Here is a 22,912-nt window from a genome sequence, read left to right as displayed (position 1 = left end):
CACTGTCTTCAGAAGTCGTCAAAGGCATCAACTTAAATTTAAGTATCTCCTCTATAATACATGATGCAGCCGCTTCCATGAAAACCATTGGAGCAAAATCAGCCTTCGTATGCCTGATTTTAAAGACCCTGAACAATCAAAAGAAAGTAACATAACAATAACTACCATTTCCTGAGTGTTTACTATGCCAGGCCTTGAGCTAAGCATTTTGTATACCTCATGATATTAAATCCTCACAGTCACGCAGAAAGGTGAGTTAGTATTATTCCTATTTTAAAAGTGAAGAAACTGAGGTTCAGAGAAATTCAGTACGTTGCCTCGTGTTTTTTAGCCCAAAGGTAGCAAAATCAAGATTTTGCCCCAGCTGGTTCTGACTTTGTCTCCCAGCTATCCCATTCCCAGCTATCTCTCCACAAGTTTGTTCTCAGCCACCTCTTTCTGACTAGTTAACCCAAGCTCTGCCCCTCCCCTCGGCCTTGTGCTTTCTGTTGCGGCACCCCACTTTCCTGCTCCGTGATTTCTGACTGTCTGTGCTCCAAGCTCTTGATTTTTAAAACTTAGTTTACATCCTCCACTCTCTTTGAGGGAGTCTGGAATATTCACTTCTATTACTCTCAAAATAGACTAAAAGGCAGCAAAGGATAACAGTTGGGATCCTGGGCCCTGTATTGAGACCACATAGGGTTGGACCTTTGCTCCTGTGTGGTTTTGGCAAATGATGTGACATCTCTGTGCTTCTAGTCCCTCGTCTATAAAATGGGTATAGTAATAAAGTATGTCTCAGAGAATCAAACTAAGAGTTAATGTCTGTAAAGCACTTAGAACGATGCCTGGCACATAGTGTCTCCTCTACGGTTTTTGGCGATTGGCTGTCATCATCATCATTGGTAGCCACAACAGCAAGAACAACATTTTTGCATTCCTTTATTATTATCTTTTCTGTCTTCTGACTGACATGTAAGCTCCTTGAGGTTGACCCTGACTACTTGATAGAACGAAAACTTCCTAGCACATGAGACAAGTTTAATATATATAGGATAAATGTCAGAGAAGACCCCTTTTAGGAAATTGACATGAAACTGGTATGCTCTGTTTTCTCCTGCATTTTTTATTTATATACACAAATCCAATTGGTGATATCACTATGAGAAAAGTAAGTACAGAAAAGAATAAGTCACATTAGTATAACCTAGTCTCATGAAGGCAGACAGGGAGACAAGGGGATGTTTACTTCCATCTCCCTCTGTTTAGTGCCAATTTGCTTATATCAATTAAGAAAGAAGGAAAGCCAAACAGAAAGAACATCAACCAAGAGACTCATTTTAAAATGGATCCCAGAAAGAATTTTCCTTTTTTTCTAGCCAAACAGAACATTTGGTGTGGCCCACAGAACTTTACATTCCTCTTTAAAATGTGGCTGACATTTTGGAAAATATGATACTTACTCTTACAGTCCTACAGAAAAAAATTGTTGGGGATATCTATTTCCAGACTCAGCTTAATGGGAAGGAGAGTTAGAATCCTCTGTCTCTCTGTATGCGTGTGTGCATGTGTGTGCGTGTGTGTGTGTGTGTGTGTGTGTGTGTGTGTGTGTATTTCATGTCAGTGGCAAAGTTTTCCAGTACAGCCCTCAACCCCAAGCTGTAAAAACACCACCACTGTCACAGCAGGAAACAAAGGCCAGTCCTGAAGATGGCTCTGCCCAGTCCAGAGGGCCTGGCTTCTCTAATGAGGGCGGTAAACCTGGAGCTCTCCTGGCAGGGTTCTGTGACTCAGGCTGGAGGGCCGAGTGCCAAGGCCTCTCCAGGAAGAAGTAACATCATTTCTCCCAAGGACTGAAAGCACACTGAGCAGTTTGGGTTTTCCCTCTGTCTTGCACAATTGATCTGAAAATGTCCTTGAGTGTTATATGCAAATGTCTTCGAAATGTAAATTAAATTACCTCCAGCAGCCTGCCCTCCAAAAGCAAATCGACAATGTCGAGATTGCACTTCTTAGCAGCTGTAGCACAGTCTGAGATTTTCTTAGGACCATCCTGTAGCGGTAAAATACATGTGGGTTTTTTTTTTTCCATTTAGGCACAAGATCCTCAGGTCCTGGATCAGCTGTCCAAAAACATCACCAGGATGGGGCTAACAAACTTCACCCTCAACTACCTCAGGGTAAGACCATCAAATGGTTTTATTTTTTGATGAGTTTGAAAAGTACTTCAGAGGTTTATATGCATCTTGAACCAAGAAGTTAAAATGAGGTACTGGTGATATAACACAATGTCTGTGTTCTGTACTAGATGTGTGTGTGTGTGTGTGTGTGTGTGTGTGTGTGTGTGTGTGTTTTCAATGGAGGACAGGGTTTAATTAACACAGCATCAAAACTAGAATTTGTCAGGATTGAGTCCTATATCTGTATGTCTCTTGGAATTAATTATTCAAAGGTTAGGAATGTCCCATTGTCACAAAATGCTTTGTTGCCGCTTTCCTTATGGTTGTCTCAAGTTCGAATGGGCTATTAGTGAGTTCACTGCCCCTATGCCTCCATCCAGACACTGGTCACACCTTAGGAGAATCAGTGTACTGCCTTCATAGAGTGTCCTGCAGAAATCCAATCCTGCACTGAAGCACAGATATTTCTAAGACTTCGTAGGGACTCTCTGAACACATGTCACATATTTGGTGGGGGAGGGAAATGGATATAAATTGTTTTTATTTTTTAAAAAATAAATGTTTTAGGCAAAAATCCCTGTGAAATATGCAGAACCTCCATGTTTGACCTAAAAGAGTGATATATCACACTAATTTTTAGGATGGAGTTGCAGTAGTCCACTTACAGGTGGGGAATATAGTTTCATTCATAAAGCAAGCATTGTCCTCCAGAATCCATGAGAAGGCAGTGGCTGCATTTCACATGCCTTTGTCTCTGAGATGCTGAGTTCCTTCATTGTTCAGCAGTTTATCTCTCCAGGACCTCCCACTCCTTTATAAAGTTTATGTCATTGTTTTTTTAACCTTAAGTGCATTCCAGGTTTCTGAATTGTGTTTTGTATTCACAATCCTTTGTGCACAGCCATTTTGCATTGGTTGAAATGCTGAAATGCTTTGGCAGGGCTTGCTCTTCCGTGAATTAAGAGTGATTTGGGAAGATTCCTCAAAGTCCTTCACACATTGCAATGTGCCAGGAACTGGGCTGGACACTCAAGAAGCATTGACAAAAGTCATGCTACCTGTCATCAAGAAACTCACTCCTATGAAAGGTGGACCCATAAAGAGAGAAAATTATATGCAAAATGGTAAATTCCATGATAGAAGTTTCCAGAAGGAATTATGAAAACACAAAACAGAGACACCTTAGATGCCTCAATCAGAGAAGGCTTCATGGGAAAGATGATGCTTGACTTGAGCATGAAAGAATGGATAAAGTTAAACCTGATGAAAGGGGAAGGATGGATACTTCCATCAAAGGGGAAAAAGGGACAGTGGATTGAAGAATGGAATTCCAAACAGTTGTATGATGCAGGACACAAAGTGAGAGGCCAGGAGGGCCACAAGAGAGAGTTAGTTGGGAAACAGGTCTTGGAGTAACTGGCTGACTGAGCTGCTGAACCAGGGGAGTTTTTGGTAATGAGGAACCTCTGAAAGGGTTAAATAAGAGAAGACAGAGTTCTTGTACTGGATAAAAGGAGATTTTTTTCTTCTACAGCCTAGAAGCCCCAGGGCCAAATTCAGGTCTGGCAAGAGCTGGAATCAGCTGTGTTCCCCACCTGCCCATCTTAATGCCCCTTCCACTGTGGCAGCCCTGAACCACTAAAGAGCCCACTGGTCTCTGCTCAGAGGGAAACCAAAGTCGGCCCAGGAGTGTAGGTGGGTAATGGGTGCTCCCAACCAGGCTAGCTGGGGCTATGCCTCCTAAACCTCTGGTCTCTGCTGCAAGAATGGCTCTCTTGCAGGGCAGCTGGTACAGTGCCCGAGGCATGAGGGTCCATGGAGTTGTTCTCCCCACAATCCGGGAGGATGCTCTGTACTGCTGGGCATATCGTCTTGTCAGGGACCAGGAGAGTTTTAGTTTAAAACAGGGAAGATGCTCTTCCTCCTGCAGACAAAGAAGTTTCACAGTATGTGTTCTCAGGCAGACCCCACAGAGGAAGCTGGGACTTTGAAGTCTATCCTAGACTTGGTCACTCACCCTATGGCAAGATCTTGGACAGATTCCTAATTACATCTTTTAGCTGCATTTAACATAGATTAGTAAACAAGAAATTTGTTTCCTTCTTCTCCCTACTCCTCTCTTACTATCATCATTTGTAAATGGTTGACTCTCACCCTGTGGTCAAGGCCCACCCGGTCCCCACATCCTGTGGCCCACAAAGACTGAAGTCAGACCTATGGAACAGAGAGAAGGCACTACCCCTCTCCTGACAACGACAGTAAGGAAATCACTGATGGGTTTGGGCAATAAGGAGTAGCGTTTTGAGGCTGCACATGGACACAGTGCTTGCTGCATGTCGGGTCTTTTGCTATGTATCTTGTGACTGAGCTAGTCTCATAACGATCCCTGTACCCCATTACCATCCCTCTAGCAAAATGAGGCACCAAGAGTTTCAGTAAGTGAAGACGCCCAGTTTTACACACAAGTGGCAGAACTGGGACTTGAACCCAGGCAGCCTGACCCAAAATCCATGTACTTCACTGCAGAATGCTGCTGCCTTGCTAGTGAGCATGGGAGATTGATGATATTGATAGAAATTGGATCATGTGTTTCCTGCCTTCACTAGGGAGTCAGCATCTATCAGTGGTCCTTCATTAACTTTGCCGAAAATAATATCAGCTCCTTATAGGATTTAGTGCAAGGATCAGGTCAGACCATCCATGTAAAGGGCTTAGCACAGGGCTTGGGGACAGAAAGTGCTTCGTTTGTGTTCACTCTCATCATGTATTGAGCACCTTCTGTGTACCCATGATTGTTTGATGTGCTGGGGCCACATAGAGAAACACAGAGCTGACTGTCTACTCACTCGGGGTCTGCCTAATGCTACTTTATTTCCTAACTTGTGCATATTGGTTCAGCAGCTGTTTGCATTCCCTGCCTTCCTTGCATTATTTTGCACTCACTCATTATTCCTGGCAGTTTTCCAGGTGCTGGGCTTCATCGTGGAGATATGGCCTCTCTCCTCAGTTGGCAGTCATCACAATCTGGTGGGATGTGGTCAGCTTTGGTTCCAGTGAAGCGTGCTAAGATAGAGGGAGATACAAAGCCGGAGATAGCCCAGGGAATGATTCTCAGGTCTTGACAAGCAGCTCAGGACAGAAGCCATGCTTCCTAGTCACAAATCCTTCAGGCAGACGTGGGCCACTTGACAGGTCACGGTTGAGCAGAATCTCAAACTCATTGCTTAAAACCAGTGCACATAGGCTTCCATGGTGGTTAGTGGTCACTGAGAATAACAGACAAAGGTCATTTCCTTCCATTTAGACCTGGGATTTAACATTCTTCTAACAGCCTTATCATCTAATTTTTTAAAGACAGTGGAGCAGTCACAAAATACATTCATTTATAAAGTTGCCTTAAGATCTGAAGCCTCCACATTCATCTGAGAAGCCTGGCCTTTGCCTCAAGCCCCAGAAGGTCATCTGAAGTATTGTTCAAATAAGGTAATAAGAAGCTTCAATGACACTCCCAGTATCAGAGAAAGAGGTCAGACGAATATGTTGGTAAATACAAATCCAAAGCCTTCTATGCAATTAAAGAACTTAAAAATGGATGCATCCTGCTTTGGAAAGGATGGATAGAGATTTTAAATGCTCCAGATGTTGAAATTTCAATATGTGGTGTCTAACGTAATAAAATTAAGCAGACCAGAAAGTAAGCAGTTACAGCCACCTAGTTTCGTCAAAACAAGTTCATATATTCCAATGAAATTCTAATCATTCTCATGGAGACCAGCAGTCAGGAAATACACAGAGCTGACCAAAAGCAGATCCCACCATTGGAGGGAGGAGCAAGTGAGGCCCCGAGGATGGCCAAGCTGTGGACATTGTGAATGCAGATGATGGGGCTGAACACAGAGGCTTGCCAGCAGCAGTTTGGAAGGGGCTCTGGTGACCTGGTGCTTTTGAAGTGACAACAAGAACAATTGTTGTCCTTTGATTTGGGTTGTCAAATCACCTGCTGTTCCCTCTCTTCATTCCCTTCTCCCTCCTGTCGCGTGCATGACAAGATTAGAGGTGCCCTAAACTAAGAGATACCATGGTGACTGACTCGATGGTCCCAGTGGAGCTGCGGCTGGAAGTCGCTGAGCCTGCGGAGATGGCGCTCTATCACGGTGTGGTCTCACCTCCTCTGGAGGCTGCCTCTGCGACCTCTGGAGGGGACTGGGACTTGCTGACTGAGTGTCCCTGCAGTAGTTATCCAAGCCAGAGCAGGGAAGGGACCTGCAGGATGAGGAGGTCGTTATTTTGTGGCTGTTGGGTATTCCGATGCTGGATGGTGGGCTTCACGAAGCATGTCCTCGGTGTGCTGGGGAAAATTGTTCCATGACATGGGGAGACGGCGCCTTTCAGTAAGCAGCATGCTCTCGTGGTAGAACTTGAGCACTAGCATGGGAGAAGCAAGCCAGGAACTCAGAAATGTGTCCTTCTCCTTGTTTGCTGGGAAGTAGAAGTCGTGCTGTCTGCCTGGCATTTTACGAAAAGATCCAGTTCAGCAACCGTGAGAAGGCACAGTGCAGTTTAATGGGCATTGAGTCGTCCAGGTCAATGAGACCTGGATGTGGAGCTTTGTCAGTTTCCACCAGATCCTGCTTGCCCATTTATTCGTCATTCATTTCATAGGCATTTCTAAAACTCCTTCTTTGTGCCAGGTATCTGCCCTCAAGGAGATCATTGCCTAGCATGTAAGAAAGAAAAACAAATACAGACTTGGAGAGAAATCGTTCCCAGGTGCAGTGAGAAGCATGGCACTAGCTAACATTTATGGGGCACTTACTATGTGCCAGGCATCACTGCTATGTGCTCTGCAGGGAGTCTCTTTCTTTCTTTCTTTTATAAAAAATACTCACAGCATTCATATGGTGTAGGAACTATTTTTAGTCCTATTTTGCAGGGGAGAAAACTGAGGCACAGAGAAGTAGCTTCCCAAGGTCACAGAGCTGGTAAGTGGCAGATCAGAGATCTGGAACCATGATCTGACTCCAGGCACAAAAGACAGAGAGATTGTTAGAAGGTAGGAGAGGGAGGCTGCAAAGTCTTCGTAGAGAAAATGGGCCTTGGATTGATGCTAAAAGATGAGTAGGCGGTCATCAGGCAGACAAGGCAGGGGGCAATCCAAACAGAGGGCCCACTGTGAGAGGGGTCAGAGAAGTATGGAGAGTGTTAGTGACTTGGGGAGCTCTAGAAAGTTTAACATAGCTGAAATGTAAGTTTCAAGTTTGTTTTAGGTTTTTAGGTACCAACACTGGTAGGTGTTTTGAGCCAAAACCATACATCCTGGCTGAGTGGTATAATTCAAGAAATTTTTTTCCCAGTAACAGCATGGTCAAGACAAGCACCCTCCCACTGTAACGTGAACTGGGAGTAAGTTAGACTGTATGTATCTGAGAACATCGTCTACTTACTAGCTGTGCCACCCTGTACAAGTTGTTTGACCTCTCTGAGCCTTCATTTTCTCATCTGTGAAATGGGCTACAACATCTCCTTCCTTAGGTTTTAGTAGGATAAATGCACGCAGAGCTTTCATTATTCATTCACCAAAGTACCTTTGTAAATGCTTCTGGATCTCTTTTCTGGATAGAGTACATCAGAATCTTTCACTGAATTTCCCTGTATGCAGAGCTCATGAAAAGCACCTCATGGGTCAACACACACAGGAGCTGATCCTTCTTCCTTAATTCTTGCCTTTCATTTTGTCAAAACGAAAGCTGCTTTTAACCCAGTTTGAAATTGCCATTATTTCAAATTTCTAATATGAAATTCCTGTACGTGAATGTTTACTGTGTGCAGTAACCATGTTTTCTTCAAATAGCATTAAAGAATAAGATTTTAAAATTGAAGAAGTAATTGATGTTTATTTTATCTCTAACAATATAAAGAAAAGAGGGGTGGACAATGCAGAAATCATGTCCTTAAACATTTAAAGGAAGCCGCCACAAACTTCTAGGCTGGCATTGAGTGGAATGTGCCATTTTCATGTTTATTAATCTCCTGTAACAACAGAGTGGGCATTCCTTGCATTCACTGAACAGAAGGCAAGGAACAGCAGAAATAGCACTGGTTTATACAGTTGTCTACCTCTCTGAGGATTTGGGGTAGTCTGCTTTTGTTTATAAACTGCACATCAATTAGCTAACCAACAGTTTGGTGACATCTACTTACTATATTTAAGCACAAAAGGGGTGGGATGGGATGTTTACAAGAATGGCTAAGGCACATTCTCTTTTTCAAGGAATTTAAGATACTGTTACAAGTAAGTCTGCTCCAGTTCACACTGTCCAGTCTCTTCTGGGGACCTCAGGTCATTCCAGAATTTTTACCCTCTCCTGATTTTCCTGAGGATACCATGATCCTCTTAGTCTCAGCAGGAGACTTAAATTTGTCTTGCTTACGGTTTTCAGTGTATTAATCCATTGCTCTGCTTCACCACACCTTCTTCCATTTGCTCGCAAAGCCCTCCATGATCCTGCCTCTGCTGCCTCCCAGCCTCATTCCATGCCCGCTCCCCAGCTTGTACTCCACCCTGGACCACACGAACCACCTGCAGTTGGTCCAGATTGGTCATGCTGTCTTGTCTCCATGCCTCTGCATAGCACGACTCACTGCCACAGACAGTCTGGGACACCGTTGCTACTCTTCTCTCATCATCCATTTTTCCCAGGCTAAATCCTTCACATCCTTTAGGATTCATTCATCTGTCACCTCCTGTGAGAACATCTTTCTGACTCTAAGCTAGGGTAGGAGCTTCTCCTCAGTGCTCTGGGAGTTCTGTGCACACAGTCTCGGGACTAACACTTGGCAGGTCCCATATAAGAATTGTCTCCCCACTCGTTTGTCTCCTGGACTAGACTCTCAGCAATGTGAAGACACATAAGCACCCAGCAGATACATTCTGAGTGAATGTATGCTGGGCAGATGGACAGTTTGGTAAATGGAAGGCAAAATTTCAGATGACAACAACAATAAAAAAAACATGCAAATAAAACTCAGTTGAATTCATTTACCCTACAGTATCTAGAAACAAAATTGTGATTCATTTTTAAAGTCACAACCTAGAACTTCACCATGAAATCTGAGAAGCAAAAGAGTTGAATGCATTGAGAAAATAAAAGACAACATGGTATGAGGCCCTCACATCTCTCTAGGGTGCAGATTCCCACTTAAATACTCAGAAATCACATGTTACATTTTTCTTCTAATATTATTTTTTCTACTTGCTCTGAATCAGTATTTAATCCTTACTCTGAATGTCATTATGTTATTTTCATTAAATTGGAAATGCATTAAGTATTGAAAACAAATTTTTTAATGAGTGATTATCTTTTTCTATTTTCTTTGACCACATTTTCTTAATGCTAGGTTACAAATCCTTTGTTTTTTGTTATTTTAATTTTTAGGGTACATAGTAGGTGTATATATTTATAAGTTACATGAGGTATTTCGATACAGTCATGCAATGCATAATAATCATATCAGTGTAAATAGGGTATACATCGCCTCAAGCATTTATCCTTGTTTTTCAACAATTCAATTGTATTCTTTTAATTATTTAAAAATAAACAATTAAATTATTTTTTACTGTAGCCACCCTGCTATGCTAGATTTTTAAAATTCTTTCTAACTATATTTTTGTACCAGTTAACCATCCTCCATTTCCCCACCCTTGGCCCTTCCTAACCTGTGGTGACCATTCCTACTTTCTATCTCCAATTCATTTGTTTTAATTTTTAGCTTTCACAGATAAATGAGAACTTGCAATATATGTCTTTCTGTGTCTGGCTTATTTCACTTAATATAATAATCTTCAGTTCCATCCATTTTGTTGTAAATGACAGAATCTCATCCTTTTTATGACTGAATAGTACTCTACTATGTATATGTGCCATATTTTCTTTATCCATTTGTCTGCTGACAGACACTTAATTTGCTTGGAAATCTTGGCTATTGTTAATAAGCGCTGCAGTAAACATAGGAGTGCAGATATCTCTTTGACATACTGATTTCCTTTCTTTGGGGTATATAGGAATGTGATTGGATTGCTGGATCATATGGTAGCTCTGTATTTAGTTTTTTGAAGAACCTCCAAACTATTCTCCATAGTGGTTATACTAATTTACATTCCCACCAACAGTGTACAAAAGTTACCTTTCTCCACATTCTCATCAGCATTTGTTATTTTCTGTCTTTTGACTAAAAGCCATTTTGACTGGGATGAGATATCTCATTATAGCTTTGATGTGCATTTCTCTGATAATCAGTGATGTTGAGTACCTTTTCATATACCTGTTTGTCATTTTCATGTCTCTTTTTGAGAACTGTCTATTAAGATCTCTTGTCTATGTTTAATTAAATTATTAGATCTTTTTCTATAGAGTTCTTTGAACTTCTCATGTATTATGATTATTAATTCCTTGTCAAATGGGTAGCTTGAAGCTATTTTCTCCCATTCTTTGGATTGTCTCTTCACTTTGTTGATTGTTTCCTTTGCTGTGCAGAAGCTTTTTAACTTGACGTGATCCCATTTGTCCATTTTGGGGGTGCCTGTGTGCCTGTGGGGTATTGCTCCAGAAGTCTTTGCTCAGGCCAAAGTCATGGAGAGTTTGCTCAATGTTTTCTTTTAATAGTTTCATAGCGTGAGGTCTTGGATTTAATTTTTAAATCCATTTTTATTTGATTTTTTTATGGTGAGAAATAAGAGTCTAATTTCATTCTTCTGCATATGGAATCCAGTTTTTCCAGCACTGTATTGAATAGGCTGTCCTTTCCTGAATATATGTTCTTGAAAACTTTTTTGAAAATGAGTTTACTGTAAATGATGGATTTATTTATATATTCTATATTCTGTTCCACTGGTCTGTGTGTTTGTTTTTATGCCAGTACCATGCTGTTTTAGTTACTATAGCTCTGTAGTATAATTTTAAGTCAGACAATGTGATTTTTTCTGTTCTGTTCTTTTTGCTCATGATAACTTTGGTTATTCTGGGTGTTTTGTGGTTCCATAAAAATCTTGGGATTGTCTTTTGTATTTTTGTGAAAAATGCCATTGGTATTTTGATAGGCATTGCATTAAATATGTAAATTGCTTTGGGTAGTATGGACATTGTAACAATATTGATTCTTTCAATCAGTGAAAATGGAATATCTGTCCATTTTTGTATATCCTCTTCAGTTTCTTTCATCAATACGTTGTAGATTTCATTGTAGAGATCTTTCACTTACTTGGTTAAGTTAATTTCTTTTTTTTTTTTTAAGTTTTTTTGGTTAAGTTAATTTCTAATTATTTTATTTTATTTGTAGCTATTGTAATTGGGATTACTTTCTTGATTTCCTTTTCAGATTGTTCACTGTTGGCATAGAAAAATGTGACTGATTTTTATGTTGATTTTGTATTCTGAAACCTTACTAAGTTTGTTTATCACCTCCAATAGTTTCTTGGTGGAGTCTTTAAGTTTTTCCAAATATAAGATGTTATTGGCAAGCAAGGACAACTTGACTTTTTCCTTTCCAGAGTGGATACACTTTATTTCTTTCTCTTATCTGATTACTTTAACTAGGACTTTCCATACTATGTTGAATAACAGTGATAACACTGAGCATTCTTGTCATGTTCCACATCTTAAAGAAAAGACTAAAACTTTTCCCCGTTCAGTATGGTACCAACTGTAGGTCTGTCATGTACGGCTTTTATCATGTGGAAGCATATTCCTTCTATACCAAGTTTTTTTAGGGTTTTTGTTACGAAGAAATGTTGAGTTTTATCAAATGCTTTTTTAGCATCAATTGAAATGGTCATATGGTTTTGTCCTTCATTCTGTTGCACATGTTGAACCACTCTTGCATGCCTGGGACAAATACTACTTGATCATAATAAATGATCTTTTTAATGCGTTGTCAAGTTTGGTTTGATAGTATTTTATTGAGGATTTTTGCATCAATATTTATCACTGATATTGGCTTGTAGTTTTCTCTTATTTTGATGTGTCTTTGTCTGGTTTGGAGATGAGGGTGATACTGGTCTATGAGAATAAATTTGAAAGTAGTCCCTCATCCTCTACTTGTTGGAATAGTTTCAGTAGGATTGGTATTAGTTCTTTAAATGTTTGGTAGAATTCAGCAGTGAAGCCATCGGGTCCCAGGCTTTTCTTTGCCAAAAGCCTTTTTATTATGGCTTAGATCTTGTTACTCATTGTTGATCTCTTCAGGTTTTGGATTTTTTTCATGCTTCAATCTTGGTGGGTTGTCTGTGTCTAGGAATTTGTCCATTTCTTCTAGATTTTCCAACTTATTGGCATATACTTGCTCCTAGTAGCTATTAATGATCTTTTGAATTTCTGCAGTATTAGTTGTAACATCTCATTTTCCAACTTTGATTTTATTTATTTGGTTCTTCTCTTTTTTCTTTCTTTTTTTTTTTGTTTTTGTTTTTGTTTTTGTAATCTGGCTTAAGGTTTGTCTATTTTGTTTAACTTTTAAAAAAACCAACTTTCGTTTCATTGATCTTTTGCATTGTTTTCTTCATTTTAATTTCATTGATTCCTGCTCTGATCTTTATTATTTCTTCTAGTAATTTTGGATTCGATTTGCTCTTGTTTTTCTAGTACTTTAAGGTTGTTTATTTGAAGCTTTTCTTCGTTGATGGAGGCACTTACAGTTATAAATTTCCCTCTTAGTACTGCTTTTGCTGTATTTATAAGTTTTTGTATGTTATGTTTCCATTATCATTTGTTTTAAAAAATGTTTCAATTTCCTTCTTAATTTCTTCATTGATCCACTGGTCATTCAGGAGTATATTGTCTCATTTTCATGTATTTGTATTGTTTCCAAAATTCCTCTTGTTAGTGATTTCCAGTTTTATTCCACTGTGGTCAGAGAAGATGCTTCATATTATTTCAATTTTTTGAATGTTTTAACACTTATTTTGTGACCTACCATATGGCTGATCCTTGAAAATCATCCACATTGTGAGGCAAAGAATGTGTATTCTGCAGCCTTTGAACGGAATCATCTGTAAGTATCTATTAGGTCCATTGGTCTCTAGTGCAGATTAAGTTCAATGCTGAAAGTGGAGTGTTCTTCTTTTTTCTTTTAAGCATTATGTTTAACATGACTGTATCTCAGCCAAAAGATATTTTATGTGTTCTCTTAGTCTTTATCCATTCAGATAGATAATTTAACCACAAATGCAATCAGGTTATATACAATTTATTAAAGTTATTTAGTAAACACTTGCATGTTTCTAGGTAGTCATCATTGGACACTTATAATAGCTACAAATATGCCAGTGTGGTGCTATGATGTGTTTAATCATTTCTTTAATGTTGAGCAAGGAAGTCATGTTCAAATTGTTGGTGTCGTTAATACCACTTCTCTAAACAACTTGGCCATCTTTGCCATGTTAAGAAAACATCTTAACAATGTTTTCTGCAAGTAGAAGCCTGAATGGCAGAGGCCATGTGGGAAGACAAATAAATGTGTTTTGGAGTCAGCAAAATGTAGGTTCAAATCCTAATGCTTCGCCTTACTACCAACATAACCTTGAACAAGTTTCTTCAGCTCCCTGAATCCAACTTTTTTCATCTGAAACTTGGAAAAAATAATAGATCTCACAAGGCTGGCATGAAGATTAGATGAAGCAGAGTTTGAAAGAGCCTGGCACACAGAAGAAGCACTGTAAATGCCAGTCCCCTCCTGAGTGCAGCAGATCAGGGCTCAACTTGTACTGCTGCCATTTATTTTTTATATGATATTGATCAAGTGCCTTAATTTCTCAGCACCCCAGTTTTCTCATGTGTAAATAATTACGTCCATTCTGAATGACAGTAGTTGCAGGTGAGGGTGAAAATAATAATGCATGTGACAAGCACTTCTTAAACTGTAAATTACTACTCCAGGAAGCCAAGTCCATATATTGGTTGTGGCATTGAATTGTATGCTGAGATTCTGTACGAAAGATCAGAAAGAAGAGAAGTAGTGACTGATTGATGATGTCTGCCAAGAAGTGTGGCCTGAGGGGCTGGAACATGTGCTTGTATTTGGCACCTCTCCCCCATACAAGTGTTATCACAAATGTGTCATCGTTATCATTGAGATATTTCCAATACTATCTATAGGCTATTTGTTGCTGTTGTTAAATAAGTCTAAATCGTTAAATAACAGTATCATCAACTGAGTGTGAAAGCATTTAGGTTTCACAGTAGTGATTTTTGATCCTGTACCTTTAATTTCCCAAGTGAATGAAGATTTTTGTTGTTGTTATTGTTATACTTTAAAGAACATTGGTCCCTGCATGTAGCCTCCACTGATAGCAACAGGAGCATAGTCCAATGCCTAGAAGAATTGGGCAATTAGCTTTGGAAAATGACCTCCATCAGAATGACATAAAGTGGCCTCCAGCAAAATGAGTGTGGCTGAAGTCAGCGTTTGGAATCCGGCCGAGGTTTTTTGTTTCTCATTTTTGTAAGATTTTGACTCTCAGCCAGGATGTTTCCCCTGGTTATATGACAGGAGAAGGGATTGCAATTCAACCTCCTTTTCCACCTAAATGCCAAGCCAAGCCTGAGGTTGGAACAGGAATCCCTGCTCAGAGATTGAGATGACCTGTAGTTGCTGGTGGTCACAGTAGGCTGGGATCCAGGTAGACCATTCACCATGATGCATTCTGACAGAGCCACAGAAACCCTTATTAAGCCCTGACTTTCTTAGGAGGGAGCAGCCACACCAGAAAATCTCCGATGCCTCACACAGTGCCAAGCATATTATAACTCCTCAAAAGAGTTAAGCATAAAATGTGCTATTCAAAGTGTGGCCCATGGGTCATGCAGGCTTGCAAACTGTCTGGTAACAATCTGTGATAAGTTCAGAAAATGAGAATAAGAACTTTAAGACTACTGTAGCTATTTGACATTGTCAGGTAGACCGACAGTGCATGGCCATTGGACTCATCTCATTGACTGGAATATAGATCAATTCAAGGGTTATCAAGCTCAAATGGCAAGTGGCCACTAATCAAAGACTGGGGGAGCACCTGTCACAGACAGTTTGGAAAGGACTGGCATTGAGCTGTGTAACATGAGTCTGATTAAAAAACCAGGTCCACTGTCTCCAAGGACCCTCCAGAATAACAATTATAATACCATTAGTTTTCTCTCTGTATATATTGAGAACTATATGCTCCTAATGAAATGATATCATTTTCCCCATTTTATGCATACAAATCCATCAATGACTAAGTTCACAAAGCTGATCCGGCAGCAATGTTTTCCTGGGATCAGGCCTGACTTGTTCTCAGAACCTGCTACGCTACTCATTGCCTTGGCATGGGTCCATAAAGGAGAGACAGTGCTTTAGAGAAGGTGAGGGATTCGGCCTCTGAAACGAAGCTGTCAGACCTCATTCTGACTTCTCTCCTCCTTTTCCTTCACCTTCTCCTCCTCCTTCTCCTCCTTCTTTTCCTCCTCCGCCTCCTCCTTCTTGAAGAAAGGCCCCATCTGAGAGGAGGCAGAGAAAGCCCTTTGGAGCCATGGGAATGCTGCACAGAGAGAATGATTAAAACTTGGAGCACCCGAAGGGCACTTTTAATTGCATTTGGAGATAGAAAAGTAGTACATATGACTGCATGATAAGGGAATTAAAGCAGTTAACTCTTCAAGAAGTGAATAACCATAAGTTACAGATGTGTCAGTGTCTGGAAAACAGTGATTTCTAAAGTCAGGCCAAAGAGAATGACTATCAGTAACGTAGATATATATCCAAAATAACAAACAAAAACAGTATTTCAGCAGAGCAATTCTTTTTTTTTTTTTTTTTTAATTTTATTGCATTTTACATTTTGGGGTACATGTGAAGAACATGCAAAATTGTTGCATAGGAACACACGTGGCAGTGTGATTTGCTGCCTTCCTCCCCATCACCTACATCTGGCATTTCTCCCCTTGCTATCTCTCCCCAGCTCCCCACCCTCCACCGTCCCTCCCCTATTTCCCCCTAACTGACCCCAGTGTGTAGTGCTTCCCTCCCTGTGTCCATGTGTTCTCATTGTTCAACACCCGCCTATGAGTGAGAACATGCGGTGTTTGATCTTCTGCTCTTCTGTCAGTTTGCTGAGAATGATGGTTTCCAGGTTCATCCATGTCCCTACAAAGGACCCTAACTCATCGTTTTTGATGGCTGCATAATATTCCATGGTGTATATGTGCCACATTTTCCCTATCCAGTCTATCGTCGATGGGCATTTGGGTTGGTTCCAGGTCTTTGCTATTGTAAACAGTGCTGCAATGAACATTCGTGTGCACGTGTCCTTATAGTAGAACGATTTGTAATCCTTTGGATATATACCCAGTAATGGGATTGCTGGGTCAAATGGAATTTCTATTTCTATGTCCTTGAGGAATCGCCACACTGTCTTCCACAATGGTTGAACTAATTTACACTCCCACCAACAGTGCAAAAGTGTTCCTATTTCTCCACATCCTCTCCAGCATCTGTTGTCTCCAGATTTTTTAATGATCGCCATTCTAACCGGCTAGGCAAAACCATTCAGGACGTAGGTGTAGGCAAGGACTTCATGACCAAAACGCCAAACGCATTGACAACAAAAGCCAAAATAGACAAATGGGACCTAATCAAACTCCACATCTTCTGCACAGCAAAAGAAACAATCATTAGAGTGAATCGGCAACCAACAGATTGGGAAAAAATTTTTGCAGTTTACCCATCTGACAAAGGGCTGATATCCAAAATTTACAAAGAACTAAAGCAGATTTACAAGAAAAAAACTAACAAGCCCATTCAAAAGTGGGCAAAGGATATGAACAGACACTTCTCAAAAGAAGACATACGTGAGGCCAACAAACATATGAAAAAATGCTCATCATCACTGGTCATCAGAGAAATGCAAATCAGCAGAGCAATTCTAACTGAAAATTTCAGAGCCACAGATGCCACTAAAATTTTTGGCCTTAAGTCTACAAATAGGGCCTGGATTAAAGAAAGTAATTTCCCAGTCTTGGGCACTAGAGAAAGAGAAAGAAATTGTTGTTTAACAATACACTGAAAGTCAAGAGAGATGGTGGTAAGGTGGGAAATTGGCAGTCAGTCTAAGGGAAAGCTGAGGGATTGCAAGTTAAGTGCAGGATGGAGCTCAGATCCTTGCTCCTGGGAAATAGCCTTCCCAATTGTCTAGAATGGTTAAAAAAAGCAAAACAAAACAAAAAAACAGTATATCAGGAAAATGGGGAGGGGAAAATATGGAGAAAGTTGTTTGAATTTATTGTTAATTTAAGAGCATAGGCAGGAAATAGCCTGAAATCGGAAAAGGAGCTGGCGGGTTTCACGGCTTAGTGAACTCACTCAGCATCCTTCTCTGTGGCTGGTCTCTGATCACTCTTCTACTTTGCCCGGGCACCATCTTGCTCAATACAGAAAACTCAACTTCTTTAAAGACAGTAACTGTTAGTGTAGATTCTATGGCCTCATTGTCTGTCCCTAGAAGAATTTGAAACACACTGGAGGTAGTAATAAACAAATATGTGAAAGAGAAGAAGACATGTTGACCTAATGTCTCTGGTCTTGATCTAGATAATGAGTTTTGGAACAGCTATAAATGTTCACCATAATTAAGAGAAAACAAATAGAATTTAAAGTGTCCACCACACAACTCCCAAAGGAGAAGAAAGGGCCGTAAACTAGTATCAGGGAGTCTTACCATGGGCAAGGCACAAAGCTGGCTGTATTTAATCCTAAGTAGACATTTGAGAGGGAGGTGTTAATGGCCTAGTTTTACAGAAAAAGAAATTGAGATGTAGAAAGCTCCTGGGAGTCATCTAACTTCAAGAAGAAGGTAAACCGCCAGGCTGGGATTACATTCCACGTTGACCTAATGCCCTTTTCACTATCGTGCTGCAGAAATGTTACTTCCTAATAGATCTGGATTGAAGATCTGGAATGAAGTCATTTCTACTGAGATGACCAGGCTATTTTGCCAAATTGCCAAAGGATGCAATGGATCAAGAACACCAAAAACCACTTAGGACCTAAGCATAATAGGGTCAAAACCTCTACTGGACTCATTCCATGATACCTCCCATCCCTGTTGATCTCAGACTTCAAAAGTCCAGGTTTCAAGGCCATGCTTCATCACCCAGGCTATTATCCCTATGCTAGTGTCAGCACATATATTTTAAAAACATAGATCAAGCTGTGTCACTCCTTGAAGGAGAACCTTGAAACCATTCATTTGCTTAAAATCATCTGGTGACAGCACACTGCACTCCAAATAAAATCTAAGTACTTAGCTTGGCCTGCAAAACCTTACAGGATCTGGCCTCTCCAACTTCATCTCCTTGAAGGCTCCAGTGCCCCTGCCCCCAACTTCCAGCTTGATTTTTGCTTTTCCAACATACGAAGTTTCTTTTCATACCAGAGACATTGTACTTGCTGCCTCAGGACACTTAACTAGCCGTAGAGCCTTAAGCAATGGCCTACTTTTTCTATGCCTCAAAATAAATCATTCTACTATAAGGACACATGCACACGAATGTTCATTGCAGCACTGTTTACAATAGCAAAGACCTGGAATCAACCCAAATGCCCATCGATGATAGACTGGACAGGGAATATGTGGCACATATACACCATGGAATATTATGCAGCCATGAAAAATGATGAGTTCATGTCCTTTGTAGGGACATGGATGAACCTGGAAACCATGATTCTCAGCAAACTGACACAAGAGCAGAAAATCAAACACCGCATGTTCTCACTCATAGGCGGGTATTGAACAATGTGAAGACATGAACACAGGGAGGGGAGCACTACACACTGGGGTCTGTTGGGGGGGAAATAGAGGAGGGACAGTGGGGGATGGGGAGTTGGGGAGGGATAGCATGGGAAGAAATGCCAGGTATAGGTGAAGGGGAGGAAGGCAGCAAATCACACTGCCATGTGTGTACCTATGCAACAATCTTGCATGTTCTTCACATGTACCCCAAAACCTAAAATGCAATAAAAAAAATAAAAAATAAAACAGGAATAATGGTAGTATCTTATCTCAATGAGTAGTTGAGAGGGTTAAATAAAATAGTACAAGGAAAATGTTTAGGATAGAGCTGGCACATAGTAAGTATACAATAAATATTTGCTTATTTATAATTATTATAGTCATCATCATCATTCCACTGCCTGGAATACTCTAGCCAAATTTTTTTTATGTCTGGCTCCCTATTATTCAGATTGCAAGACAAATGTGACTTCCTCCAAGGAGTCTTTCTTGATTATTTTATCTTAGGCAACCTTTCCACCTTAGTTATTTTCTATCACACCTCATCACTTGTTTTGTTTACCGTAGCATTTTTCATCAGTTGAATCATCTTACATAATCATCACTTTACCCTTCTGTTGTTTCTCTGCCTCCCATGGCTACCACTGAAATGTAAACTTTTTGAAAGCAGGCATTGCGTCTCTTTCTCCCTGGTGCCGAAAACAAGGACTTGATATGCAGTGAATAAAGGGCCAATCATTTTAATTCTACTTAACTTTAGATGTGCTTCTTGAAAAGTCAGAGTGTTAAAAAGCAAACACTTTGTGTTGCCTTGGAATACTTGAGAACACTCCTGTGAAGGCTATTAACTGTCCTTGACATCATGGACTGAATACCTGCAGTACTCTTCCTTCAAAAACTTGATGTTCTCATTTGCAATTCATAAGCAGCCCTGTACGTGAGGGTAGGTATGGGGTGTCATCAACTTTATTTGATAAGCCTTCTTTATCTGTAAAATAAGACCAAAGCATGGCTTCCAAGCCCTTTTCCAACTTAAGGATTCTAAAAAGAATACAGAATAGAAATATTAACAACTACCACATATAAAGTAATAAATACCATGCTACAAATGAGGAAACTGACACCAAGTGGCTGGATGGATGGAGGAATGGATGGATGGATAGAGGCTGACCTAAGTTTACCTGCCTACTGGAATAGGATGGTGTGGGCGGTTTTGTCTTGGTATTCCATTTGCAGTACTCATTCACTTCTGTTCAGCCTACAAACATGTACTAAGCATCTGCTGTATGTCTGGGTCTACTCTGGTCTCCAACTAGCAGATTCCCTATTTGATACTATTTATTTTTATGCTCCTGAGAGTCTCGCACATATTGCTCTGATGTACTTAAATTTTTTTTTTTGGCCAATCATAGCATAAGACTCAAAGTCTACTCAAGAAGGCAGCTAATTCCTCTCTCTTCTCTTCAAACCTAATTTCTAAACTTTGTGAAAGAAAGTAGAGATGGAGCGACCCCTTTTCCATTCAGCCATGCCATGGATCATCATGGAAACATTTGACTTGAGAGCAAAAATAAATTCTGGAGAACTGACAATGTGGATTTTATTTTTCAAAAGTGTGTGTAGCCTTAGGAATTGAAGAAGTTGTTTTTTTATCCTTCCTCTTCCAACTTTGGCCTTGGATTCTGTCTGTGCTTTACCTACGGGAAAAAAAAAAATCTGTGGCCACCTACCAAATTCTTGAACAGTTTTACCATGAGTGGAAATCTTAAGTAGAAAAACAGAAGTCTATATGGTGTTGATTAACAATGATTAGCAGAATTTACACATATACACAAAATGGCAGGAACCCAGTTTCATGTAACTTCATAAGCTTTGGAATTTTTGGTATCTCACTCACAGAAGGCAGGAAAGATAAGACCTTGCTTTGGAGAGACTGTAAAATGTCCTCTTACTGTTGCACATGGGCCAGGCCCTGGTGGTGGTTCTTGTCCTTTGTCAATTACTTCAACATTAATTGTACATTTCACCCTTGAACAACATGAGTTTGAACTGTGAGGGTCCACCTATATGTGAATTTTTTTTAAACTACAGACTGTTCAAAAATACGGTAATCACAGGATGTGAAAGCCACATATATGGAGGGGCATCTTTTCTTATCTGCAGGTTCTGTAGGGCAGGCTGTGAGTATGCACAGATTTGGGTATTCAAGGGGGCACTGGAACCCAATCACCTGAGTATGCTGAGAGATGAGTACATTGCATCTGCCAGCTCTGGCTTGCAGTTAAGAACAGAAACAGTTACTTTTCTGTAAAATGGGATTTGGGATGGGTTAGTGGGCTAACACCTACCTGCACAGGTTAAAGAAAAAATGGGGACCCTTATACTGAAATGCTTTGTAAGCTGTAAGGTTCTCTTGCAAAAACAGACGTCCCTCACTTACTATGCAAACCCTCAATGCCTATTCTCTTTCCACCCTATTTCAAGAATCAATGAGTTTTCAATAACATTTAAAACAAATCCTTTGTGCTCCCATTTAAACTACTCACTGTTCAAAACTAAGGAATAAAATTGATTTATACAGCCCAGTATTCCCATTATTTTAACTAATTCTCTGAATCCTTGTTCTCTAAATCTAGAGGCAGGTTCGGATGGTGAGAAATAATTGAACTAACAGCAACCGTTATTGTCACCATCACCTTACAGCCTAATTTATTTTTAATTATTTTTATTGAATAAAATAAAACTTTAATTTATTAAATAAACACATTTTTATTTAATAGTTTTATTAAAATATTTAATAATATTGGATTGAATGACATGAAATTGCTATTTTTTCAGGTCAAAAACTGCTAAATGTTGACTATTTGATACAGTTCACTCTAATATTTAAGGGACAGGGATCCTCCATCCAAAATAGGCCATCACTTGGTTCCATGATTTTCCGTTTCTCAGTGTCATTTTCCAATTCCTAATCAGTATTATAGCAGTCAATATGATGACCATTTATTGCTGGATGACTCTGTGCCAAACACTGCAAGTCATTCAACCCTCATTATCTCATTTGTTAAAAAAAATGTATTTGTACTATAATTCATTCAAATAGCACAAAATCCAAAGTGTGTAAAAACACTTAAAATGTAAACTTTTCATACCTATCACCCAATCACTTAGTTCTCTTCTCTAAAGAGAGGCAGTCAACATTGCCAGTTTCTTGCATTTTCTTCCAGAGATATTCCATGACTCTACAAGCATATATTGCTTTGAACACACACACACACACGCACACACACACACACACCCTACCTCTCTATGTCTACAGTGCTAAGTGTTGAGCAGTGGCATTCTTTATAAAAGCAATAGAAATATATCCTAGAGAAGGTTATCACTCTAGAGCTATACCATAATTCATTTTGCATACATTTAATTGATAGACAATGAGGTTGCTTTAATATTTTTCTACTGTTCACAATGATGTACAGTTATCTTTTCGTATTTGGTTTTGCACAGAGGCAATTAAAAATCTAAATATGTAGGAGAAATTTCTAGAAGTAGAATTGCCAGATGAAAAGATATGTAAATTGTAATTTTGATAGATATTTTCAAGTTATTCGGCATAGTGGTTGTACCAAGTTTCAGTTTCACCACTAGCATATGAAAGTGACTATTTTCCCACTTTTTAAGAACTAGAGGTTATCAAATTTAAATTTTTTCACTATCGTCAGTGAAAAATAGCATCATTTTCATTTTAATATGCATGTCTCTTGTTACAAGAGATATTTATTGTCTTCTCATATACTAAAACCCACTTTATTTTCTTTCTGGTGAATTATTTGTTCATATATTAATCCATTTTTTTAACTGGTTTTTTTTTTACAGATATGTAGCATGTTATATTTTAAAGAAGCAACTTTGCTGTGATATGCTAAAACTGCAT

General features: G+C 39.6%; 1 protein-coding gene across 13 annotated transcripts in view; it reads left to right on the top strand.

The window, feature by feature from the left end:
• Nucleotides 1-22,912, top strand: part of LDB2 (LIM domain binding 2) — a 392,642-nt gene that overhangs the window by 314,838 nt on the left and 54,892 nt on the right. For 12 of the 13 annotated variants that reach the window (XM_032273103.1, XM_032273100.1, XM_032273120.1 and 9 more), the window contains exon 5: nucleotides 2,079-2,162. The exons of the other annotated variant lie outside the window; for it this stretch is intronic. In XM_032273103.1, the coding sequence (XP_032128994.1) occupies nucleotides 2,079-2,162 (84 nt within the window). The remainder of the gene's footprint in view (nucleotides 1-2,078; nucleotides 2,163-22,912) is intronic. 13 annotated transcript variants of the gene reach the window in all.

This window comes from Sapajus apella, unplaced genomic scaffold (assembly GCF_009761245.1).
Source record: "Sapajus apella isolate SASKATOON/1434 unplaced genomic scaffold, GSC_monkey_1.0 scaffold5, whole genome shotgun sequence".
NCBI lineage: Eukaryota > Metazoa > Chordata > Mammalia > Primates > Cebidae > Sapajus > Sapajus apella.
Note: the sequence above shows the minus strand (reverse complement) of the source record. Positions and strands in the feature narration are given on the sequence as shown.